Source organism: Cetorhinus maximus, chromosome 30 (assembly GCF_964194155.1).
Source record: "Cetorhinus maximus chromosome 30, sCetMax3.hap1.1, whole genome shotgun sequence".
NCBI classification, from domain to species: Eukaryota; Metazoa; Chordata; class Chondrichthyes; order Lamniformes; family Cetorhinidae; genus Cetorhinus; species Cetorhinus maximus.
Window position 1 is genome coordinate 15,362,532 of NC_135908.1, and position 27,208 is coordinate 15,389,739.

The 27,208-nt window shown below is 43.6% G+C and overlaps 1 protein-coding gene across 3 annotated transcripts in view; it reads right to left on the reverse strand.

Annotated features, from left to right (window-relative positions):
• The window catches only part of LOC144670086 (RNA-binding protein, mRNA-processing factor 2a), a 96,175-nt gene that overhangs the window by 43,550 nt on the left and 25,417 nt on the right, over positions 1 to 27,208 (reverse strand). For all 3 annotated transcript variants that reach the window (XR_013573820.1, XM_078532493.1, XM_078532492.1), the window contains exons 2-3: positions 23,271 to 23,348; positions 15,626 to 15,664 (exon numbers count right to left, since the gene is read on the reverse strand). Coding sequence is in view for 2 of the 3 variants with exons in the window: in XM_078532493.1 (XP_078388619.1) it covers positions 15,626 to 15,664; positions 23,271 to 23,348 (117 nt within the window). In the remaining variant the exon portion in view is untranslated. The remainder of the gene's footprint in view (positions 1 to 15,625; positions 15,665 to 23,270; positions 23,349 to 27,208) is intronic.

A 27,208-nucleotide genomic window follows, 5' to 3' on the forward strand; every position in this document is an offset into this window, starting at 1 on the left:
GGTGGTGTCCCCATCTATCTGCTGCCCTTGTCCTTCTAGATGGTAGTGGTCGTGGGTTTGGAAGGTGCTGTTGAAGGAGCCTTGGTGAATTCCTGCAGTGCATCTTGTGGATGGTACACACTGCTGTCACTGTGCGTCAGTGGCGGAGGGAGCAATTAATTTGCGTAGTGCTTAGAAACGACCTGGGGACTTGCATTTAGGTCAAATTCTTTTTGTTTTGCAAGAACCTGTATTTCGGAGCAGAAATCTAATTTAGGACCTGAACAGATGTCGTACTGCAGTCCTATGCGAATCCGGATGGAAGGCCCATTACAAACTTTACGGCCTTGTTCAGACAAATCCATTTGGAAGTAAATCCAACAGGACAGTAACAATATGTAGGCTGGTTTTGGGCCCAGGCAACTGAAAGCAAGTTTAAAAAAAAATCAGGGATGTGCAGGAGGCGAGAATTGGAGGAGTGGAGTCTGAAGGTTATAGGACTGGAGACAATGTAGACCAGCAAATACAGTGATGTGATTAAGGAGGGACTTTTAGGATTCTGACTGAGGGGCAAAGAAGCAACAGCACGATATCAAAATCAGGATACTAGATGGTCATCTTTCAAAATTCTATAGCCTCTGGAATGGTTCCTGCAGATTGGGAGGTGGTAAGTGGAACCCCACTATTTAATAAATGAGGGAGGGGGAAAACAAAACAGGGAACTACAGACCTGCTAGCCCGACATCACTAGTAAGGAAAATGCTAGAGTCCATAGTAAAGGATGTGATAACAGGACACTTAGAAATTGTAGATTTGGCCAAAGTCAACATGGATTTATGAAAAGGAAATGATGTTTAACAAATCTGTTGGAGTTTTGAGGATGCACCTAGCAGAATAGATAAGGGGGAACTGGTGGATGTGGTCTATTTAGATTCTCAAAGCTTTTGATAAGGCCCTTACCAAGAGGTTAGTAACAGAATTAGAGCACATGGGGTTGGGGTTAATATACTGGAATGGATTGAGGACTGGTGAATAGACGGCCATCTCCAAGAGAGAATCCAACCATTGCCCCTTGATGTTACCATCACTGAATCCCCCACTATCAACATCCTGGGGGGTTACCATTGACCACAAACTGAACTGGACTAACCACATGAATACTGTGGCTACAACAGCAGGTTAGAGGCTAGGAATCCTGCGACATGTAATACCTCCCGACTCTCCAAAGCTTGTCCACCATCCACCAAGGCACAAATCAGGAGTGTGATAGAATACTTCCCACTTGCCTGGATGAGTGCAGCTCCCACAACACAAGGAGCCTGACACTGTCCAGGACAAAGCAGCCCACTTGATTGGCACCACACCCGCAAACATTCACTCCCTCCACACTGATGCATAGTAGCAGCAGCAGTGTGTACCATCTACAAGATGCACTGCAGGAATTCACCAAGGCTCCTTCAATAGCATCTTCCAAACCCACAACCGCTACCACCTAGAAGGACAAGGGCAGCAGACACATGGGAACACCACCACCTGGAAGTTCCCCTCCAAGTCACTCACCATCCTGACTTGGAAATATAATCACCGTTTCTTCAGTGTCGCTGGGTCAAAAATCCTGGAACTCCCTCCCTAACAGCACTGTGGGTGTACCTATACCACCACCATCACCTCAAGGGCAACTAGGGGTGGGCAATAAATGCTGGCCCAGCCAGCGAAGCCCACATCCCATGAATGAATTTTAAAAGACAGAAAACAGGAGTAAATGGGTCATTTTTAGGTTGGCGGACTGTGACTAGTGGGGTACCACAAGGATCAGTGCTTGGGTCCAAGCTATTCACATACACATCAATTATTTGGATGTATGGGTTAAACATAATATTTCCAAGTTTGAAGGCACGAATTAGCAGGAAGTGAGAGTTGCGAGGAGGATGCAAAGATGCCTCAGGGGATTTGAGGAGGCGAAGCAAGTGGGCAAACATTTGACAGATGGAATACACAAATGGAGATATCTAAGGTTATCCACTTTGGTAGGACAAGCAGGGTTTCTTAAACGGAGACACACTGGCAAGTATTGAATTTCAAAGGGAATTGAGTGTCCTTGATCATGAGTTACTGAAAGCTAACATGCAGGTGAAGCAGGCAATTAAGGCAGCAAATGGTATGTTGGCCTTTATTACGAGATGATTTGAGTACAGGAGCAATGATGTCTTACTGCAATTGTAGAGAGTCTTGGTGAGACTACACCAGGAGTATTGTGTACAGTTTTGGTCTCCTTAACTAAGGAAAGATATACTTGTCATAGAATGAAGTTTACTAAATCAAATTCTTGGGAAGGAAGGATTGTCCTATGAGGAAAGATTAATTAGACTGGGCCTTTATTCTCTGGAGTTTAGAAGAACAAGGGGTGATCTCATTCAAAACATACAAAATTCTTAAGGGCTCAACAGGGTAGATGCAGGAAGGATGTTTCTCTTGCCTAGTGAGTCTAGAACCAGGGAACAGAGTCTTAGAAAATGGGGCATGCTGTTTAGAACCAAAGATGAGGAGGAATTTCTTCAGAGAGTGGTGAATCTTTCGAATTCTCGGCCCGAGGGCTGTGGAGGCTCGATCATCGAGTATGTTCAAGGCTGAGATAGATAGATTTTTTACATATTAAAAACATCAAGGGATGCAGAGGTAGTGCAGCAAAATGGTGTTGAAGTAAAAGGTCAGCCATGATCTCATTGAATAGTGGAGCAGGCTCAAAGGACTAAGATTCACCACTCTCTGAGTGAAGAAATTCCTCCTCATCTGATCCTAAATGGCCTGCTGCTTATTCTGAGACTGTGTTCCCTGGCTCTAGACTTATCCTAACTTCAGTCACAAGCTTGAGGTACCTTCGAGGACTGTATTACTTTTACTGTAACTTCAAAGAAACTCACTTAAGATTGGTCAAACAAACCCCTTTTGGATTCCAAGCAGGCTATATTTTCCAGTTTAGAATCCTTAAAAAGGTGTAATAGAAAAACAATTATCTTTCCTGTCCCAAATGGAAGCTAATTGGCTTATCATTCCCTGGGCTTGTTCCGTCTTTTACGCATGAATCAGATTAGTGCCTGCCTACCCATTGGCACTATTACATGTTCTACTTCAGAAGCACTCCCCCCACCTACACTGTGGTCCACAATGTTGTAAAATCAATCACCTACAGGTCATCAAAAGCTCTGCCAAAATTCAAACACATCTGCCCAAATGCTTTTCACAAAGCCATTTTCTACTAGCCAACGTGCCTTTAAATCCCAGCTTTTAATATTTTAGCAACTGAGATGCTTTAAACGTCTTCTGCAACATGGAAACGCAACCAAAGTTACTCATAAATCCCACGGCTGTTTGACAGCTAGTCAAAATGCAACAGGAACCCTTAAATCCCCCAATGGGCAGCTTGAAACATTCGTTACAGAATTAGTAAACTAAGATATTAAAAGGACTTCACAATAATTGCACCATTAATTGTGGAGAGATTGCCGAGTGATATTGTTGATTATTCCTGTGCTTTGCGTGCGCAGATTTTTATTACTCTTATTGGCGAGACCATATTGTTCAGCTACATATTCGCCACTCTGAATCCAGGCAAACCAAACCAGTTACTATGTTAATATGTAAATGCTGGACTTTAGTTGCAATGGTGCTCAGCATAAAAGCATGGCCCAGATCTTCCAGCCTCCAGCTCGTTGGAGGACAGACGTGTTTTTGCTCCCACCCCCAACACCCACCAAAGATGTACCACTGGACCTTGGGAAATCCCAATGCAATGACTCAATGGAAATTGCCCGGGAAGTTTGAACTTGCGATGGACAACTCCCTGCTCTCCAAGACCTTCCCAAAAAAAAGTCAGACACTTCTGACTTACCCGAATAATTGCTTAGGAAATGTTAGAAGAATCCTAGTCCAACTCCTAGGTAACTATACCATTCCCCCTGTCCCTTAACACCCTGACTACCAACTGACAAGCCCCCACCACCCAACTCCACCATCCCCACACACCACCTACATATGCACTCATACAATCACCAGCATTTCGGGACACAAAATCTTAGTAGAATACGGCACCTAGTGCTGTGAAAAGGAACGTGACTTCTGCACAGATTCTCTCTGCTACTCCCTCCAAGGCTCCCTGAGCTGAGAGTTTTTTGGATCCTCCACTGGAAGATTGGCCCAAAAGTGGGTGGTTTATTTTTGTCCGATCAGAGTCGGAACAATCGGAAGATTTGGGAATTCTCAAGCGATCTGTCATTAAAGTGTCAATTATTTGGGAATTGATCAAAATTGAGCAGAGTCATCTTAACCACATGAAGCGAAAAGGGTTTTTACTCATTTATTTAGAAAAAAATCCCATAGAAGGGTAAAGGCCATTCAGCCTGCATTACCATTCAACTAGATTGTGATCTGAATCCCAATTTCCAACAACCTGCCTTTAGTTCTGTGTTTTGAAATATTCACTTGACCTAGTCTCCAGTTTCGAGTGTTTCAGAGTTCCACTATCAAGCACCCCCTGGTGTCACAGGCCTTTTATGTGAATCAGACGTTTCAATTAACAACTTCATGAAACATTTCATTTAGCAGCAAATCCTGATTAGTTGAGATAATGTGTTCAACAAATGCGTTCAAAGTCAACAACAACCCATTTACAGTTGATCGCAACCATTTGAATGCCCCTATTTGAAGCAGCCATGAAGACACAAATGTGTCAATTTTGGTAGGTTTTCAGAGGGTGGGTCAATACGTAACTTGAAATGGTGCATTTGTCTGCTCATTGTGCCAATGTTAAATGCAGTCAGTTTATTTCATGTGGAAAAGATGCTTGGAGAGACCACAAATCGATCTCTAGCAAATAACGCCCAGGGTTAACAATTCAGGGCTATCCATTTATACAACATGTAGGGCATTAGTGCTCCGCAATTTCTTCCATTTTAATCCTCCTTTCCCCTTGAACCAGCACTCTTCTCCCCCACCCCCCCAGGGCTGGAGGCTGCTTCGATTTCCCCCTTCACTATCCATCAGCCAGCAGGTACAGGTAGAGTTGCCAAATTTGATTGGAATGGGTTCTATCATGTGATCGCACTATCAACCCATGCTCCCGCCACTGCTTTCCTGACACATCAATGGTGGCACCTGTACCAACTGGAAAGAGGGAAGTGAATTATCCAATCAGGCAAGGGACAACCTTTCACCACCCCCCTCCAATACATTTGTAACTTGAACAGGCCCCAGGAGAGAGAGAGAGAAAGTAAAAATCACAAGGTTTTTAGCAGCATCCTTGAAATTAGTTCCCTGAGGGTTGCAAGCCTATGTACAGGTGCCACGCTAGAATATAAAGAGGCGGCCCACAGTACAAAGGCAAATTACCATGGAAATCTAAACTAAACAAAATGCTGGAAACCCTCAGCAGGCCTGGCAGCATCTGTGGAGTAAAGGACAGAGTTAGCAAACAGGTCGATGACCCTGTCAGAACAGTTCTGATAAAGGCCACCAACCTGAAACACTGTCTGTTTCTATCTCCAGGTCCAACTCCCGACTTGAACTATTTCAAGCATTTACGGTTTTTATTTTACATTATTATATAAAAAAAAGGGATCCATAATGTTCTGCGGTAGCTGGGAATTAGGTTTCCCCATTCAAAAAATAAAAATAATGGGCCACCCAGATACAGATCATTGTTACAGAGAGCAGAGTCCACAAACGCTGGGCCAATGTTATCTTGCTGAGGGAATTAATTCAGGAACTCCTGTTAATTCTAGGGACACACCAATGAAAAAAAAAGCACAAAATACTGTAGATGCTGGAAATGTACAGAAAAACGCGGGTTAGGGAGCACCTGTAGAGATAAATAGAATTGTTTCGGTTGAAGTTGTATCAGTGCGTTCTGACAGGAATTCACCAAACTGAAAAGGTTAACTCTATAGATGCTTCTGCCTTGGAAGTATTTCCAGCATTTTCCTATTCATCATAAAAAGCAAATCACTTGTCACAATAGACTAGGTTGAAACGAGTGATCGAAACAAAAAAAAAAAGTTAAAGCAAGCTTTAAGATCAGGCAAGCGGAATTTTCCACCACTGACACAATGCTGTGTTTACCTACAATATAGCTCAATTTCAAATTTAAATACAGGGTTCAGGATTACTAAAAGTTACATTCACCCTGTTAACTAGGGACAAAAACCTCACAGAACCCTTACGAGGTAGAGGAGGAATTTTTGGCTTACTGACGGCTGAATTTTCACTCAGTCGCCAGAAATGTGTTAAGCTTGCTCTAGCATACATTGCTCCCCTTGCTGCAGAATACACCAAAATCACAGCTAATAGATTTATTAAAAAACTGAACAGTTGAGCCTACCATCACAACTATATTAAAAAGGTTAAGAGCCCACAGGCATTTCATTTCAGATGCAGCCCTGCCAGATCAGTGACTACAGGAGGAATGTTAAGTGGTTCTTAGTTTCGCTAGAAAGACAAGCCTCTGAAAGGAGTTGCCAGATTGTACAATGGGTGCACATGCAGGGTGAATGTGATCTGGACTGGAATCTATTGCCTGCCCAATAGGGTTGGAGATCAACTTGTTTTTATTGAATCGTGCATGGATGTGGGTGTTGCTGGCTGGGCCAACATTTATTGTCCATGCCTCAATTGCCCTCGAGAAGGTGGTGGTGAGCCACCTTCTTGAACTGCTTCAGGTACACCCACAGTGCTGTTAAGGAGGGAGTTCAGGATTTTGACCCGACAGCAGTGACGGAACAGTAATATATTTCCAAGTCAGATAGGTGTGTGGCTTGGAGGGGAACTTGTAGGTGGCGGAGCTCCCATGCACCCGCTGACCTAGTCCTTCTAGATGGTAGAGGTTGCGGGTTTAGAAGGTGCTGTTGAAGGAGCCTTGGTGAGTCACTATGCGTCTTGTAGATGGTACACTGCTGCCACTGTGTGTCAATGGCAGAGGGTTTGAGATTAGCACACTATAATGAAATGTGGTGAGATGGGGTGCCAATCAAGCAGGCTGTTTTGCCTTGGGTGGCACCAAGCTTAATTATTGTTGGAACTGCATTCATCCAGAGTGTTCCATCACACTGCTGACGTGTGTGCCTTATAGATGGTGGACAGACTTTGGGGAGTCAGGTGGTGAGATACTCTCTGCAGAATTCCCAGCCTCTGACCTGCTCTTGTAGCCACAGTATTTATATGGCTGGCCCAGTTCAGTTTCTGGTCAGTGGTAACCCTCAGGATGTTGATGGGATGTTTTTATGTATTTGTTATTGACCCAAGGTGAATTTTTACATGGCTGGTTTTCCTCACCACAGTTCATTGTCTATATTCAAAATTTAACATAGCATAAAGCAGAAGTCGTAATAACATCTAAAAGTATAGCTAGGATCCGGCACTCAAAAGAACCACTGATGGAAAAGCTGATGGGTTTTGGAATCATGAAGCCACAGTGAAGATCCAGTTTTCATTAATTGTAATTACTGATCATTCAAAACGCCACTCATTACAAAACTGGGGTATGACATATAGACAGGCATTGTGAACTGAGAAGCAAAATACTGCGGACGCTGGAAATCTGAAAGAGAAACAGAAAACGCTGGGGAAAAACTCAGCGGGTCTGACAACATCTGAGGAGAGTAAAGCAGAGTTGATGGTTCGAGTCCATATGACCCTTCTTCAGCTCTGACGAGTCATACAGACTCTAAACGTTCACCGTTTTTCTCTCCACAGATGCTGTCAGACCTGCCGAGTTTTTCCCCAGGATTTTGTTTTTCATTGCGAACTGGTGACTGAACTGACAGGCAAAATGCACTGCAGCAGGCATCTGGCCAAACCCAATTGTTTCAATTAGAAATTCATTTTAATGCAACATGGCTGGTGCAACATCACCATCATAGACTAAACAGCTCAAGTCAATTCACCCAAAACAACCACGTTGACTTACTTTCCGTGCATAGAAAATCAAGCGGTATTCTGAAATTTTAGGTCTACCTTGAAGTGAAGGGGATTTCTGTTTGTAGTAGAATTGTCATGGTTTTATTGGTTTTAATTTCCAATATTCAGCTCAAAGTTAAGAAGCCGAGGGTTTGATAAAATAGCTTCGGATAGTTTGCCAATCCAGAATTTTAGTACACGTATTTTTTCCTCAAAGATAAATGGACCCCGAGCAAAGGTTATGCAGCTGGGTGGAAAAGGCAGGGGGAGATACCTGTTGAGTGCAAAGAAATAAACTACTATCCTACAATTTGACCCAGTACTCGGAGGAACCAACTTGAGCTCAGGCCTTCCTTGACTTCAGCCCTTCACTGCTCTGCCAGTGGGCCAGCATTGTGCCACAGCATGGGTTTTCTATGACATTGTGACATCTTTTGGTTATCTCCACCTATCACAGGTCCTCTATCCATCTCTACTTGTCCCACCCCCCCTTAAACCAGCTTATATTTCACCTCTCTTCTATTTTTACTTACTTCTGTTGAAGGGTCATTCGGACTCGAAACGTTAACTGTGTTCCTCTCCGCAGATGCTGCCAGACCTGCTGAGTTTTTCCAGGTATTTTTGCTTTTGTTATGGGTTTTCAATATCGCTACACCCATCCTGGGCATAGGCAGAATAAGGAAAGGTTGGGGTAGGGCAGCCAATTGTTGGGTTGGACGACAAGTGCCACCACACATTTAACAACTACCATGGTTGTGTGTGTGATCTACCCTCTCCCCACACTGTTCGTGTGCTTAATTAAAGCGTTTAATACAAATTTCATCAGAAAATGTTGCAGGACAAAACCTCTTCCTGGATAAAGTGACCAGAACACAACAGCACAAGTTAATTGCACAATCTACCACTACTTGTTGAAAATAAACTGGAGACTCACGCTAGTCAATGAATAAATGTATGTCAACAGCCTTACATTGTGGACAGATGCGGGTAAAACCGCAGCCAATTTACATTTGCAGGATCACTTGTCTTTATTCATTTGCTAACAGCAGTCCAGCAACGAGCTCACTTTAACACCTCGGGTATGCGCACTTGCATTAACAGGTTATGTGCAAAAGCTGGGCTTTAAACTCAAGTCTCCAATTTCAATTCATCCTGTCAATCTTAATACAGGATGAGGCCAAGAGGTATTTGGATCAAATCTAGTTTGTGCTTTAACAGGATCAATACGCTGTGATGATGCCTATCTGCAAATAATGGATTTAAATTCATCAGGGCCTGAAGATTAGGTATGGATCCAGAAAAGAATGGAGTCAGCCTTATCAGTGATAGCACTCTTGCCTGGGTTACAAGGGTGTGTGTTCAAAACCTAGAACTTGGAGCATATAACTGAGCCTGTCACTTTGTGTAAAGCCAAGGGCAGTGTATAAATATTCAACCCTTAAGGTCATCAAAGCATCACTGATAGTGGAAGTGTCACATACTCTCCAAAAGAGTTATGACATACTTTGACTCATTATAAGCTTTCTTATCAGCAATGTTTCTAAACCGGGAATTCAGGAAGATGGCAATGTCACTTGACTAGTAATCCAGAGGCCCAGGCTAATGCTCTGGGGACATGGGTTCGAATCTCACCATTGACAGCTGGTGGAATTTAAACTCAATTAATAAAATTTGGAGTTATAGTGACCAGGAAGCGATTGTCAATAGGTCAGCCAGATGGTTATGACAAATGTCCTTTAGGGAAGGAAAATCTGCCATCCTTACCTGGTCTGGCCTACGTGTGACTCCAGATCCACAGCAATGTGGTTGACTCTTAACTGCCCTCTGAAATGGCCTAGCAAGCCCTCGGTTCAAGGGGAATTAGGGAAGGGCAACAAACAAACCTTTCCTTATCCTGCCTATGCCCAGCATGGGTGTAGCGATATAGAAAACCCTTGCCAGCAACATCCACATCTCATAAAACCACAAATGAAGAAAAAGACAGGAATAGTGAGAAAGGTTTCATGGAAGAGTTCAATAAGTCATTTATTTGTTTCAGTTTTAAACTGGAGGCTTAAGGTACAAATGTAGTGTTAAGCTTTTGTGCATCCAAAATCTGAAAAATTCAGAAAATCACCACCAGCGGTCATTTGACCAAGATGTTAACATCCACTTCAGGCCAGACAAGGTTTCAAAATGCTATGGAACTATTTGAAAAGCAAGGGAGTTTAACCTGTGTTAGTTGTGTTGCAAGGAATGTTGTCATTCATTGCCGTGTTTCTTCACATGAAAGAACTATTCTTGTAGGTATACAATATGCTTGGTCACTCAAAGATAGAACATAGGAACACAGGAGATAGGTGAAGGTGGCCATTCAGCCCCTCAAGCCTGCTCTGCCATTCAACTACATCATGGCCGATCTTCTATCTCAGTGCCATTTTCTCCGCACCATCCCCATATCCCTCGACATCTTAATTACCTATAAATCCCTGTCTTAGACATACACAATGATTGAGCCTCCACAGCCCTCTGGGGTAGAGGATTTCAAAGATTTACCACCCTCAAGTGAAGAAATTCCTCCTGATCCCAGTCCTAAATGGCCTACCCTTTAATCTGAGACTGTGTCCCCCTGGATATAGCATTCCCCTACCTCCTCCACAGGCAGGGGAAAGGTCCTTCCTGTATCCTTTGTAAGAATTTGATATGCTTCAATGCGCATTGAGCAATATTAAGTGAGCCTTTATTTCAGACACTAGAAAGCAGTTGAATTTAAAATAGTGTTGCCCCCTTTCATATTAAAAAGGTGAAGAGCTTTTGTAGTTGTATGATGAAACGCACCAGGGCATGTTGCTCCAGATACCAAAGTCAAAAGTTGCAGAAAAAATGGTAATTATATTAAAATGGCATAAAATTAAAAGATGCTCCAACCCATTTAACGCTCAATAAATCAAGCTTGATGGACAAGAACGTGTCAACACCTATTGATAAACACATATTGCTAAGTATTCTATTTCAACCCTCACAATAAAAATCAAGCCTGGAGCTGGATAGAGAGCCAGTGATAGGTGGAGGCAAAGGAGAGATTGCCAGTTCCTCCTGTCCCCATCCCCCCCTTAAACAGCTTATATTTCACCTCATTTCTATTTCTCTGATGAGTCATATGGACTCGAAACGTTAACTGTCTTCCACTCCACAGATGTGGTCAGACCTGAGTTTTTCCAGCTATTTGCTTTTGTTTCAGATTTCCAGCATCTGCAGTATTTTGCTTTTATCAATGTGTAAACGCCCATTGGTAACGCAAAGATTTTGCAATTGCTATTATTTGGCACTAACTTTTCAAATTGGAAGAGAGAAACATTTGCTCTTTCACATCACTTTAGGAAAAGATTTGTACCACTCGGGGTCACACTTTAGACCTTCTGGCAAAAAAGGAGGAAAATCAAAAATGAAGGGTTTTGTTTATACCATTACTTAAAAAAAAAAGGTCACTATGTTCTTGGATGCGTACTTATCTACTTTACTGGTTTCTGTTCCTTGAAGGGAAATTGCAAGTAGATTGTTCTACTGCAATGCTTCCTGCTTAACCTATGACTCACCCATCAGTTGACTGTGCCAGGCAGTACCTTGGATGGCTCAGTAAATATAGTGTGCTCACTTTTGCAAGTTGCTAAGAATTGTCCCAAAAAAAAAATGCAGCTGCTTTTAGATCAAAGTGGAATCCTACCCCTTGTGTTAAGGTTACCAACTGACTCACTTTTCTGTTCTCCCACGGGATATGACAGCACGAAACAAGACAGTCTGGTTTGCTTGGAGCGATTGCTCATTCGACAAGCTCTGATTTCTAACTCTTGTTTGTTATACACTTCTGTAAATCGTGTGCCCACTTTGATTGATCTTTGCAATACAGAAACCTTCTAAAAAGGAACGTGGACCAACGCTACAAACTCTTAACAAAATTTCAAATTAAGGGTTGTTCCTTTCAGACCAAAAGGACATAAATCCCACGTACGGACGTGCCCTAGAAATCAATGTTTTGTGATAAATCATCAGAGCTTTCCTAAATCGCAACCAGGAGCTCTTGCTCGAGATATCTCCCCCAACCAGAAAAGCAACTCCAGTCAACATAAGCCAGTGACTGAAACCATGGCCATTGTTTGGAGGCTAGGCGCTACAGCAAGGTGACTTTCCCCATCTAATTAGGAGGGACAAACAGATTTCACCACACCGAAACGTAGTAAATGATAAATAGACTCGAAACACAAACTCTTTTGTTTCTCTCTCCACAGGTACAGCCAGGTCTGAATGTTTCCCCCCCCCCACCACCTCCAGCACTTCCTGTTTTTTTTTTTTATTTCAAATTTCTCAATCGCTGGGGGTGAAACAATCATACTCAGAATTCGGCGTTGCATTTTAGAATTTTACAAAAAAAGCAGCGACGTTTCTTTGAAAGGAAATGCAGCAATTTGGTTGGTACAGGACTTGCCTCGTGCCAGGTCCTGCAGTTTTGGTGCAAAATAGCACCTGAGTTTGGAGTTGCAGACAGAAACCGGGACAAGGAGGTGACCCTTAATTGAGGTAAAGTGTTGTGAAAGAAGGTCCAGGTGGAATTTAGCCACCATCAATAGCTTATGGTTAAAAAGCATAATGAGCTCGTGACAATATTTGTCACGTTAGAATGTGGTTTAACTACAAGAAAAACCCACAAAATACTGTTGGAGGCTGGAAATAAGAAGGAAAAAGAAACAGAAAGCACTCAGGTAGCTAACCTGAATGCTTCTAGCATTTCTGCTTTAAAATACAAGTTTTACAAAATGAATTATCAATTTGCTCCAGGGCAAAACAATTATTTTTCACTTGCATATTTGTGAAGACAAAGTGACCGGTGTTAAAAGTCCTAGATCAATCTCAACTCAATTCCCTTCAGGACAATATATTCAAGGTGCTTTTCAACCTTCTGGCCCCCATCAGTCTGAAGCGCTATAGGAGCAGGGGTCAGTGGTACTCAAGTCAGAATACGGTGAGTTAACACCGAAATCTCTAAAGACGCTGTCCCACACAGTGCTTCAGCGCAGAACTATCAGCCTGTTGCCTAAAAGATGGGAGACAGAGAGAGAGAGAGCTGGAAAGTCAGCCAACAGACGGTAAAATGCTATTTGCTCCTTCTATTCAGGCGATAAGGAGGAGAAGCAAGATCCGAAAACTAAGAAAAAAAGTTTGATGCTTCTTGCAAACTACAAGGGCGATTAAAATTTATATTCCTGTTCGTGGGAAGCAGAGCATGTTGCTAAGAATGTTGCGTTAAGTCAACATTGCTGGACATCAAAAATCACAATTGCACAGGGAGGTGAGGGGTGCACATCAAGGATTTTGATAAAACTCTACGATATTCAGTTGATATCTATAAACACAGGCCACGAGTTTCCGGTTTGGGCACGAATTGCACTTATTTACAGAGGTGTTTGATCAAGTTTCTGCTCGCTCATTTGCATAATTGCCACATACAAAATTCGCCATGAACAAGTGCAACTGGGCAATGTTAGAATGTAGTTGTTGAAGTTTTGAATTAAAAATATATGGGTTAATCACAAAAGCATTTTTTAAATCAGTCTAGTCCAATATGATTCGCTCAATTTTAATTAAGTGAAGATAACTTTAAACTGACAGAATTGTGATTTTATTTAGTGTGTAATGTACCTTTAAGAATAATACTTGTTAAGAAAGATCACATGATCTGTAGTAACCAATAGAGTAGCGTGGGCTACCTCAGCAGTCAGTGTAGAGATAGAGTTGGAGTTGAAAGCACATGTGTAGTTGCTGCTGAGTATATAGTAAACAAACTTAATGTTTCCACCCAAGAAGCGACTGATCAACTCTGTCATTAACAGCACAACTCGGCCACCCTACAACAGAACCGTTTACAAGTTACATTGTGCATTATAGCAAATAAATAAAAAAGGGTACCCATAGTGTCCTTGCATCATTAGGAGCTCAACTTTTAGAGCCAAGGCCTTCAAACATGCACAATTAGCAGAAAACGTTGGCAATTCAATCCGAGGCCGTGCCCAGGTGTGAGGGGGTCTGGCTCCCAAACTTTTGGAAACTTCCACAAAAGCTGGCAAAAACTAGATTTGTTCTCGAAATCCCCCCCCCACCACCCCCTTCCCCAACCTTATGCATTGGATTTGGTCGAATTGTTCCCCCCCAAAAAAATAAATAAATAAAAATCAGCACAGCCTAGCAGAAACTGCAGGCCTTAAAACGCAACTAGTCCAATTACACAAGTGATCGGTTCAGTAGATGTTTCTGCACTGAAGACTATGTCCAATATTAAGAACGTAAACTCCCAAGAAATCATTGCCAGATTTTAAAACTTGTACAATTCTATTGCTGAACTGCCCTGTTGGCCAGGGTTGTAAATGAATGCCAGAAACCCCCTGCAGATTGCTGGGGTCAATGAAAAGGTTATACATTCATTAACTTTGATGCATGACACAGAGGTCCACTAAACCATCCAAGTTAGGAGTAGGAGTCCATGTACAGTCCAAACCTTAAGTAATTACATCTGAGAAAGAATTACCAAGAGATAAATATTTGGTTGCGTTAGCTCTTGAAGATCATGAGGCTAAGCTACATTTGACAAACCATGTTAAATATAAATACTTTTGAATTCAACCCTGTGGTTTAATAGTTGAACACATTGACTATCTGCCAATTGGAAAGACAAACATTTATAACTGGTGAGAATAAGTGTAGCTTTAGTTTGGTCATTGGCGATGAAGTTCAACTTGAAGCCAATTTAAAAAAAAAGGTACAGTTCATCTCAGCCTTTTAAATAACTTTTAAAAAGCACTTGCAAACATATAGGAGCAAGCCATTTCGACCCCTCTAGTCTGATCTGCCATTCAACTAGAGCATGGCTGATCTAACTTAAACACCATTTTCCCACACTATCCTCATAGCTCTCCATGTCTTTACTATCTAGAAAGATCTTGCTTCCAACACCACTCAACTTGAGGTTTGTGGGTAGTGAAGTATTCCTTAAGTGAAACAGAAAACTGTAGAACCTTTCCAAGAATTACTTCTCATGGTTAAAGATTCTCCAGCGCTACAACAACGCATCTGCAGCCCATTCCCACAAACTCCCAACTTACCCAATACCATCCCACTCAAACCCAACGCTCCCAATGGACCTTTTGGAAAAACAAATACAATCGGTTCCCAATAAATTCAAAAATCCTTGTCCATAAACCTCTAAATGAACTTCCCCCCCACCCCCATCCTGCTGGCAAGTCTTAACATTTGTTAACACAATATGCAGGAAAAAAATCATACAAAATATCATTCACACCTCCCTCCGCCCAGCACAACCTTCCATCCCTCTCCAAGTAGGAAAGGGAAGCCGTGCTGAGCAATATTGTGTGTACATCTTGGATTTTCACATTCAAGCTACTGTCCCTTATAAAATTTGGTAGATGTCAAATTCAGTTTGGAGTGGCAGGTTGTACAAATCCTGCTACAATAAAACCTGCTTCAAGTGGCACTACCACCCCCCGAGCTTGATACATCCAAGCAGGGTAGCAACTCGTGCCAGAGTATCTGCATGATCCAGATTCCCCATTTTATGTGAAAAGGTCTCAGTTATGTCTCAAGTTAGACGTAGTGGGACATGCAGAAAATTCCACATCTGGCTAACTTATGGTTAAATAAAAATAATAATTACCTGTTTTGATGTTAGCTTGATCAGTGACCCTTCATAACCCTGTGGGGGAAAAATACATTGCAATAATGGAATTTTTACAATTCAGGTCACAGGTTCGTGTTAAAAAGGTGTTAGTACTTCTCAAAACAAAGCGCACAGTTTGAACTGTTGAATTAAACCAGTTCAATACCAGGTGAGATTAAATAGGCAAATTCAATACCAGGCTTCCAAAAGACATGTTTCAATCTCTAAAAGGAAAAACTACAACTGAAAACGAAGGTAGAGAGATTATAATTAAGCTAGCCTTGAATTTAAAATGCTAAAAGCACACCTCTAGATTTTAAAAAAGTGGAAATCACTTTGGACAAGTACAACTAAATTGAACGCATTGTCTCAAGTTTATAAACAAACATCTCGATTTTTGCACAAGTCTCACCCGTTGGGTGCAAAACTTCAAATGCAGAGACCTAAAGTGAGGTTGTGAGGTTGACAAAAATTTGTGGGCCTGTTGATTGCAATATCAATGTTTTAAGGTCAAGGTCTTTGTAGGTCACACAAGGCTTCTCTCCTGTCCGCTCCTATTTTTAAGGGGTGGACGAGGAAGGGGTCCTCAACTTTGGCAGCATATCCCTTTACAAGGCCCAGGTAGGAGGAGAGCTAATGTGGTTCAGTGAATAGTGCTTGTGCTCCAAGCTTCACTAAAGTCCTGGGAAATCCCAATCCAGAGACTTGAGCACAAAAATCCAGGCCAACATACCAGCACCGCACTAACGGAAATGCTGCACACAGTTGGAGGTGCCATTTTTTTGGATGAGATGTTAAGCCGAGGACTCACCGGCTCTCGGGTGAGCAGAAAAGCATCCCCTTGGCACAATTTGAAGGAGGGAGTGAGAATTCAGCCTGGCCAAAATTTATCCCTTAAGCAACACCCCAAATCAGTATCTGATCATATTGCTATTTGAGAGATCTTGTGTGCCAATGGACTGCCACTTACCCCTGCGTTACAACAAAGATGACACTGCTAAAAGCACTTGAATGGCTGCAGAGAGCTTCTGAACGCCTTGAAGCTGCGAAAGGCACCAAGACTATTGTTCTTTTTAAAACAAAACCCAGTGATTTAAACAGCACCGGGGTTGCTGAGGAGACTCATTAGAACGAAGAGTCACTCAAGTCAAAAGATAAAACGCAATTTGAAAAAAGGCCAGTTAGACTGAATGCTCAGCTTAGAGCACAGTTATTGTGCCTGCCTGCAAAGTTGATATTGCTCACAGAGCATTACATTACATTGTTCAACAGGAATTTATCTTGCGCAAGAGCATTTGTCAACCTGCCCACAAAAGCTGCACGGCCCAAGTCTATCAATTTACTTATGTATGCGTTGCTACTGCAGCCAAACAGCTGACGGATTAACCCAAGGATACATTACCGGTCTGTGTATTGTTAGTCTACAATACTAAAACTTAATGGCTAGGGCTTTGCAGTCAGTGGTAAAAGGAAGAGAGCTTGCTGCTGCCCTTGAAGGGAGCGGAGAGATCTAGTGACTTGTGGGGGGGAAAAGCACATTCTCCGCAAGCGATTGTGGAGTATTCCTTATTGGGAATTCTTGGCGTTGAGCTGTAGAGATGCTCAAATCGTCCAGGGTGACCACTTACATCAAAAAAATGAATCCTCATGAACCCACAAACCAGAAGAAACAAAAATCATTAATTATCAAATCACAATTGTATTATGCTCTCCAAAATAAAAGCAAAGATTGTCCATACATATAGGATGGCACATCATGAACGTTATAAAAAAAAACTTAATAATCTAGCAAATATTATTAAGACGGGAGAACGTTAGCTATCAGGAGAGGCTGAGGGCTTTACTTTTTGGAGCAGAGATGGTTGAGGGGAGATTTAATCGGAGGTGTAAAAAATGACGAGGGGCCTGGATAGAGCAGAAGGTCCCATTTCCCTCAACAGAGGGGGAGAAGTCAATAACCTGGGGTGGGGGGACAGGTGGCAGAGTTTTGTTTTTAAGTAACTGGTAGAAGGATTAGAGGGGAGCTGAGGAGAATTCTTTTCACCCGGAGGGTGGAGAGAGTCTGGAACCCACTGCCTGAAAAGGTCACAGAGGCTGAAAACCACTCGGCTACGCACTTGGGAAGGGCTGTAAACTACAGGGTTATAGACCAAGAGCTGGAGAGTAGGATTAGGCTGGATAACACATTTTTGGCTGGTGCAGGCATGAGCTGAATGGCCTCCTCCTGTGCTGTAAATTTGATGTGAGCAATTAATCATAAGAAACACTTAAGGGCCAAATGTAAAAATGAGCTTTTCCAAGACCAGCTCAAATTGTTCGGCAGTGATGCTACTCAAATCGCTGTTTGAAATGGTTATACCTAATCAAGCAGGCTTAACTTTTGATGGGGTTTCTAACAACGATATGGGGGGGGGGGTAGAAAAAGAGGAATTTCACCAGGTCAATTGATTTTACCAGCTTGGGGTGGGTTCCAGGTTCCGCAGCACAGCCTGTGAAGGGTCCATGTGTGAGACACCCACCAATTCAGGATTTCTACATTAGCCTGCGATTTGGCTAAATCCTGAAGATTCATAATGATAAGGATGATGGATGCTAACAACACACACACACTGGACTAATTAAAAAAAAAATTCTGTCACAGGATGTAGGCGTTTGTCGCCCATCCCTAATTGCCCTTAAGGTGGCGGTAGCGAGTCCCCTGCTCGAGCCGCTACAATCCATGGGGCGCAGGTACACCCATGGTGCTGTTAGAGAGGAGCCAACCTTTCCAAAATAAAAAAACAGGGGCACACAATCCACTAACTGCCTTTAGCAAACCAAATTGAGTCTATGGACCACATTTGAAGGTCGTTAAGTGCTTATCAAATTCCATAAACCCAAGCAGCACCTAATTAGTCCAAGCATTAAAACACACACTTTATACACAAACCAAACTATGGTGCAAGATCGGCAGTTGTTACCGGAAGCCATAGTCCAAGCCGAGCAGTAATTCTTTCAAAACAAAAATTAGCACCTCAGACTCAAATGTTAATTGCTCGAAGCAAACCATGTTCAACATGTTATCCAATTTCAAGAACCACTTGCGCGCTGACCAGCCAAACGGACTGAACTCTTACGCACCAGTGAGGGAAAGACATCTTTCAAGGGTGGCCTTATAAACCAGAACCAGTCTTCAGAAAAACAGGCTCAAAAAGCATCCCATTGAAGAAAGAGAAACAGCCAGGTGCATGGAGTGTAATTCACTTGAGTTACGTGTCATTCTAACATTGTTCAAAGTGAAGCAAACTATTCCCCTTGCAGGGTTCCCTGCAATATGTAACATCTGAGGTCCTGTCAGTTATCCAAGGATTCATATCGTTATTCTGCAGACTTTACAATTGTATTTTTGCAAACAAGATTTTTTAAAAATAAATAGTATTTGCATTAAATTAGGTACCTGGTTATCTAGTTGATACAACATATTAAATGCAGCTCCATGTCAATACAACCTCATTATACGGAAGTAATGGAACTCTCCCCCCCACTTAAAGACTACCAACTCCTTTTGGGTGCAGTTCAAAGAATCGGTGACCTGGAGGTCCTACCGAGCAATGGTAGTAGGCTGTCATCCTAGAAAGTTTTTTTTTTATTCACATGACATGGGCCTCGCTGGCTGGGCCAGCATTTATAACCCTTCCCCAATTGCCCTCGAGGTGTCGGTGAGCTGCCTTCTTGAACTGCTGCAGGCCATGTGGTGTAGGTACACCCATGGTGCTGTTAGGGAGGGAGTTCCAGGATTTTGACCCAGCGACAGTGAAGGAACGGAGATATATTTCCAAGTCAGGATGGTGATGGCTTGGAGGGGAACTTCCAGCTGGTAGTGTTCCCATGTGTCTACTGCCCTTGTCCTTCTAAGTGGTAGAAGTCACAGGTTTGGACGGTGCTTTCAAAAGGAGCCTTGGTGAATTGCTGTAGTGAATTTTGTAGGTGGTACACAGTGCAGCCACTGTGTCAGTGGCAGAGGGAGTTGATGTTATTGTAGTGGATGGGGTACCAATGAAGCGGGCTACTTTGTCCTAGATGGTGTCAAGCTAGAGTGTTGTTGGAGCTGTACTCATCCAGGCAAGTGGGGGGTTATTCCATCACACTTCTGACTTGTGCCTTATTAGATGGTGGACAGGCTTTGGGGAGTCAGGAGATGAGTTACTCATTGCATGATTCCTAGCCTCTGACCTGCTCTTGTAGCCACAGTATTTATATGGCTAGTCCAGTTCAGCTCCTGTTCAATGGTAACCCCCAAGGATGTTGGATTATAGGAGATTCGGCAATGACAATGCCATTGAATGTCAAGGGGAGATGGTTAGATCCTCTCTTGTTGGGAGATAGTACTCGCACTTGTTTGGCATAAATGTTACTTGTCATATCAGCCCAAGCTTGAATGTTGTCCAAGTCTTGCTGTGTAAAGACATGGACTGCTACAGTATGAGGAGTTGCAAATGGAGCTGAGCACTGTAATCAGTGAACATCTCCACTTCTGACCTTATGATGGAAGGAAGGTCATTGATGAAGCAGCTGAAGATGGTTGTGCCTAGGACACTACCCTGAGGAACTCCTGCAGTGATGTTCCAAGATGGAGATGATTGACCTCCAACAGCCACAACCATCTTCCTTTGTGCTGGGTATGACACTAATCAGCAGAGAGTTTTCCCCGATGCCCATTTACTCCACTTCTGCCAGGGCTCCTTGATGCCACTTTGCTGCTTTGTCAAGGGCAGTCACTCTCACCTCTGGAGTTCAGACCTTCTGTCCATGTTTGGAACAAGGCTGTAATGAGGTCAAGAGTCAAGTGACCCCAGCATGTGCAAAATGGAGCATCAACAAGCAAGTTATCACTGAGTGAGTGCCACTCAATAGCAGTTAATGACCCCACCATCACTTTACAGATGGGACAGTAGTTGGCCAGGTTGGATGTGCCCTGCTTTAGGTGGACAGGATGTACCTGGGAAAATTTCCACATTGCCAGGAAGATGTCAATATTGCAGTTGTACTGGAATAGCTTGGTTAGGGGCGTGGCAAATTCTGGAGCACAAGTCTTCAGTGCTATTGCTGGAATGTTATCAGGGCCATAGCCTTTGCAGTATCCAGTGGCTTCTGCCATTTCTTGATTTCACAGAGTGGATTGAATTGGCTGAAGACTGGCATCCGCGATGCTGGGGACCTCCGGAGGAGGCCAAGATGGATCATTCCCTCAGCACTTCTGGCTGAAGATGGTTGCGAGTGCTTCAGCTTTATCTTTTGCACTGATGTGCTGGGCTCCCCCATCATCAAGGATGGGGATATTTGTGGAGCCTCCTCCTCCAGTGAGTCTAATTGTCCACCACCATTCATGACTGGATGTGGTAGGACTGCAGAGCTTAGGTCTGATCCATTGGTTATGGGATCATTTAGCTCTGTCTATCACTTGCTGTTTGGCACGCATGTAGTCCTGTGTTGTAGCTTCACCAGGTTGACCTCATTTTTAAGCATGCCTGGTGCTGCTCCTGGCATGCACTCTTCATTGAACCAGGGTTGATCCCTGGCTTGGTGGTTATGGTAGAGTGGGGAACATGTCAGGCCATGAGGTTACAGATAGTGGCTGCATACAATTCCGTTGCTGCCCCACAGCATCTCATGGATGCCCAGTTTGGAGTTGCTAGATCTGTTTGAAATCCATCATATTTAATACGGTGGTAGTACCGCAATACACGATGGAGGGTATCCTCAATGTGAAGGTGGCACTTAGTCTCCACAAGAGCTGTGCAGTGGTCACTCCTACCAATACCATCATGGACAAACATCTGTGACAGGTAGACTGGTGAGCACGAGGTGAAGTAAGATTTTCCCCTCTTGTTGGTCCCCTCACCACCTATAACAGACCCAGACCAGCAGTCAAGCCCTTTAGGACTCGGCCAGCTTGGTCAGTCATGGTGCTACTGAGCCACACTTGGTGATGGACATTGAATTCCCCCACCCAGAGTACATTCTGTGCCATTGCCACCCTCAGTGAACACCAAGTGGTGTTCAACATGGAGGAGCACTGATTCATTAACCCAGGCAGGGGGGCAGAAGGTGGTAATCAGGAGGTTTTCTTGCCCATGTTTGACTTGATGCCATGAGACATCATAGGGCCTGGAGTCGATGTTAAGGACTCCCAGGGCAACTCCCTCCCGACTGTATACCACTTTGGTGCCACTTCTGATGGGCGTGTCCTGCCAGTGGGCCAGGACGTGTGTTCGTGGTATCTGGGACATTATTTGCAAGGTACGATTCCGTGAGTATGGCTGCGTCAGGCTGTTGCCTGACTCATCTGTGAGATTACTCAATGTTCGCACAAGCTCCCAGATGTTTGGAAAAAGAACTTGCATTTATGTAATGCCTTTCACAACCATAGCACATCCCAAAGCACTTTACAGCCACTGAAATATTTTTGGCAGCTAATTTGTGCAGAGCAAGCTCCCAAAACAGCAACGTAACAACCTGTTTTTTTTGCAAAGCGAATTTAGGTATTAATTTTGGACAGGGGCCTCAGAACTCCCCTCCTCCTCTTCAATAATAATGCCATGCAATCTGGAGGGGGGCATATGGGGCCTTAATTTACTAATCATCTGAAAGACAGCAACTCCGACATTGCAACACTCCCACGCTGGAATTGAAAACGCCAGCCTAGATTCTTTGAGAGTGAGCGAGAGGAAGAGGGGGAAAAGGACAGAGCGAGAGGAAGAGGGGGAAAAGGACAGAGCGAGAGGAAGAGGGGAAAAAGGACAGAGCGAGAGGAAGAGGGGAAAAAGGACAGAGCGAGGGGAAGAGGGGAAAAAGGACAGAGCGAGGGGAAGAGGGGAAAAAGGACAGAGCGAGAGGAAGAGGGGAAAAAGGACAGAGCGAGAGGAAGAGGGGAAAAAGGACAGAGCGAGAGGAAGAGGGGAAAAAGGACAGAGCGAGAGGAAGAGGGGAAAAAGGACAGAGCGAGAGGAAGAGGGGAAAAAGGACAGAGCGAGAGGAAGAGGGGAAAAAGGACAGAGCGAGAGGAAGAGGGGAAAAAGGACAGAGCGAGAGGAAGAGGGGAAAAAGGACAGAGCGAGAGGAAGAGGGGAAAAAGGACAGAGCGAGAGGAAGAGGGGGAAAAGACAGAGCGAGAGGAAGAGGGGGAAAAGACAGGGCGAGAGGAAGAGGGGGAAAAGACAGGGCGAGAGGAAGAGGGGGAAAAGACAGGGCGAGAGGAAGAGGGGAAAAAGACAGAGCGAGAGGAAGAGGGGAGAGAGAAAGCTGCCTACTGATAAAGTTAGTGAGCAATGGTTTAAAAAACTCAAGGGGAGATGGTCACATTAAAGGAGGAAATTAGAAGTGTGTTTTTTTTTTAAAAATGTCACAGCCACATCAACACCATCTCCCTGGAAAAAAAAACAGACAGCTGGAAGTTGGGGTTGAATATTGATTGTCACCCGAGGACCCATTGCACATAACTGCAAGAAAATGGAGAAAGCAGATATGTAGATCAATATGCATAGCCTCTTAATTACAAAAACTCAAACTACAGGGCTGCACTGCTCAAAACACAGAACCCAGGGAGGCAAACATTTATATATCCCAAGCTAGACACCAACCTGCAGTCATAACAAGTCCTTACCTTAAATGGCCGAAAAAGAAGATAAAGCTCACGGGGTTTAATATCCATGGGAAGCCCACTCACAAAAAGGGTACGGACCTGCAGATTTAAAAGAAGCAAAGCTGAGTTAAAATGCAATGCCACCTTCCCCAGTCACAGCCATCAGGCCAGGGTGAGTACAAGGTCATCCTCTACTGTTCAAATGCAAGAAAGCAGTGGATTCAAAATTTGCTGAAAACATCTGATACCGATGTCTAGAAGATTCATTAGCCAAAATGTAGATTTACTGCATTCTGCACAGGATGCTTGAATCTGGTTCAAGAGGAAAGCAAGATTAGACAGCCAATACCATCAAGTAGGCCAGAAAAGCACCCATCTGTTTAGCATATCACAAAACGCATTACGACCAACATATTCAAGATGCACGGCCAATTTGTGCAGTGTTCCCACGAACAGTACCCAACTGGGTCAAGTCAACACCACTTTGTAAATGCAAGTATAACTCGGGTACCCTGGTCATCCCAGTCGGTGAAGACCAGTAGAATGAACCTGGAAGACCGATCTCACTTGCTGTCTTGGATTTGAGTAGGTTAGCAGATTTCACCTCTCGATTCAGGCTAATAGCCACAATCCTTGCAGCTAGCTATCGAGGACAATGAATAGCTTTGAACAGTCAAGGTTGTGGTTGAAACGAGAATCTAAAAAAAAAAGGCAGGCTACAAAAAGTGCAAGAGATCCCATATCTGACGTGGCCTGAACACTACCAGGTTGCACCGTACTTCCTTTCAGAGCAGACAGGTTGCTCCCACCACTCGCCTAGAAACACAGTACATTGGAAACGACACTGTGAATGGTGTCAAAGAAGCTCGCTTACACTAAATTGCTCTTTAGTCTACATATTAAAACTTCAAGCTAACTTATTTCTATCCTCTCCTTTTTAAAAGCTCAAAAAAGGTCATTGCAAAGGCAGCCATATCCACACTTAAAACCTTCCAGGATAAAGGCTCGATTGAATGCTCAGCTAAAGCCAGTGTCACATTCAACACTGTTTTGGCTTGTATAGAGATTCAGATTGCTTGCCCATCTGTGCAGTTGGAATGCATTACAGTGAGGAAAATCAAAAGGCAATAGCTTGTTACTGCTTGGACAGTTAATCGTAACATTTTTTGAGCAGGTTTACTACAGAAAAATAGTCCAACTGAATCTTTACAGGCTGAGAATGAGTAATTGAGTCTTTAATTCTAATGCCAAAAGGACAAATCTGCTCATATCCAGTAACTTACCAAAACGTTGATCCACACTTTTGAAAGCATGTTAGAAAAAAAAAGCCAAGCCCCAAAGCACTACAATAGTGTGTTCCGGCATTAAATTCATTAGCCCTAATTCGATTGAGTCCCAAGATTAGCAGTACCAAGTTACAATAGCAATATTATGTGCTACAAATGCATAATTAGGATCGAAATGTTTTAGGATTGTTTAACTTTTGGTTTGTAAGATAGTGTTCTGGTTCAAGAGACCAATTTTAAACATGGGATAGATGAAAGGAAAGCAGTTTGTAGTACATTAGATAGGCCAGGAGTTGCAGATCAAAAAGGGGAAGACTCAATAGTGTTGCTGGGATGGTGGAAAGAGCTATTCACACCGAAGGTTAGAGTGGCCTTTCTGAATAGCGCAAGGAGACAGGCTGTCTGTTGGCATTTCAGCAGAGGGTTTGAAGTTAAGATATAAAATTAAGGGGTTTAAGTCATTCATGTAATTAACCATAATCAACCATAATCTACAAAGGATTACAGGCACCTCTCTCTCCCCATTAGAGGCACAGTTGATTACATAGCCTGAGGGACACCACTCCACATCAAGTGTGGGTAAGGCAAGAAGCAGGCCTCCAGGGACACCAGTTGGCATAGGCATTGAACCCATTCTGTTGACATCATTCTGCATCATGTGCTAGCTGCTAACTGCCACCCACAAATTAGCGTAACTTCTCCAGGTCAAAGGTTAAGGCAGCTGGTTAACAAAGGTAGGTTTTAAAATACCCGTATAGTTGATGACCATCTCTTGCGTAAAGCAAAGTGGCATTTACTTTTTAATGTCTTTAAAAAAATTAAAAGAACTGTCAAGGATCAACTTGGTAAGAAGCCAAATGTTGGTTTGTACAGAACACAAGGAATTCAAATTTCTTTTCAAAATTTACCAGCCTCGACAGAGATCATGACATACGCTCAGGGTCAATGCCTGGAGGTTACAAGTTCAGCATCGGATAATAAGCTGCTGCATTTTATCCACAAGATTGTTGCATTCAGTGGACACTGTGCCGAAATCACGTTTTGTTTGCCATTCAGGAAGCCGCTTTGAAATTAGGTTCGCAACAACTTAAAGCCAACGCTTGTCCCATTTGGAGTCATGCAATGCTTCTCAGATTACACTGGCAGCCTCACCAGGGTAAGAAAGTCCACATGTACAGGAAGTACGGCCAGCCTTCTCTGTTTAGGATATTGGACTAGCAGCCAAGAGGTCATAACAATTGAAAAATCAATTAAAAATCTGGTCATGTGGACCAACAAACAAGATGTAAAAACCCAGCTGGTTTACTCAGGTTGAGAGAGAAATATGGTAATCCATCGAGACTGGTTCATGCCACCTAATGCCCTCAGGGCAGCTAGAGATGGACAATTTTTTCCCTCCACTCTCACAGGATATGGACATCGCTGGCTAGGCCAGTGTTTGCTGCCTATCCCCAATTGCCCCTGAGAAGGTGGTGGTGAGCCACCTTCTTGAAAACACTGCAGTCTATGTGACGTAGGTACACCCACAGTGCTGTTAGGGAGTTCCTGGATTTTGACCCAGCGACAGCGAAGGAACAGTGATATAGTTCCAAGCTTGGTGGGGAACTTGCAGGCAGTGGCGTTCTGCTGCCCTTGTTCTTTTAGGTGATAGAGGTTGTAAGTTTGGAAGGTGCTGTCGAAGGAGCCTTGGTGAGCCACTGCAGTGCGTCTTGTAGATGGCACACTGCTGCCACTGTGTGCTAGCAGTGAAGGGAGTGAACGTTTAAGGTGGTGGATGGGGTGCCAATCGAGCAGGCTGCCCTGTCCTGGTTAGTGTCAAGCTTGAGTGTTGTGGGAGCTGCACTCATCCAGGCAAGTGGGGAGTATTCCATCACACCCCTGACTTGTGCCTTGTAGATGATGGACAGGCTTTGGGGAATCAGGAGGTGAGTTACTCATCACTGGATTCCTAGACTTTGACCTGCTCTTGTATTCACAGTATTTATATGGCTAGTCAAGTTCAGTTGCTGGTCAATGGTAACCCGTGGGGTGTTGACAGTGGGGGATTCAGCAATGGTAATGCCATTGGATGTCAAGGGGGAGATGGTTAGATATTCTCTTACTGGAGATGGTCATTGCCTGGCATGTGTGTCACAGATGTTACTTGCCACTTATCAGTCCAAACTAGATAAGTCCAAGTCTTACTGCATATGGACAGGGGCTGCTTCAGTATCTGAGAAGTCACAATGGTGCTGAACACTGCAATCAGCAAACATCCCCACTTCTGACATTATGATGGAGACAAGGCAATTGAGACAGTAGCCAGCCTAGAGGAACTCCTGCAGCAATGCCCTGGAACTGAGGTGATTGACCTCCAACATCTTCCTTTTGTGCTAGGTATGACTACAACCAAGTGGAAGATTTCACCCCCCCAACCCTGCCTCTACCCACCCGATTTCCATTGGTTTCAGTTTTGCTAGGACTCCTTGATGCTACTCAGGTCAAATGCTGCCTTGATGACAAGAATGGCAGTCGCTCACCTCCCCTCGAGTTCAACTCTTTTGTCCACGTCTGGATCACTACCAGTGATGAGGTCAGGAGCTGAGTAGCCTTGGCGGAACCCAAACTGAGCTGTCAAGTGAGCAGGCTAACCTGCCAGCCAAGTAAAATAGTGTTATCTATAGGGAAGCAAAT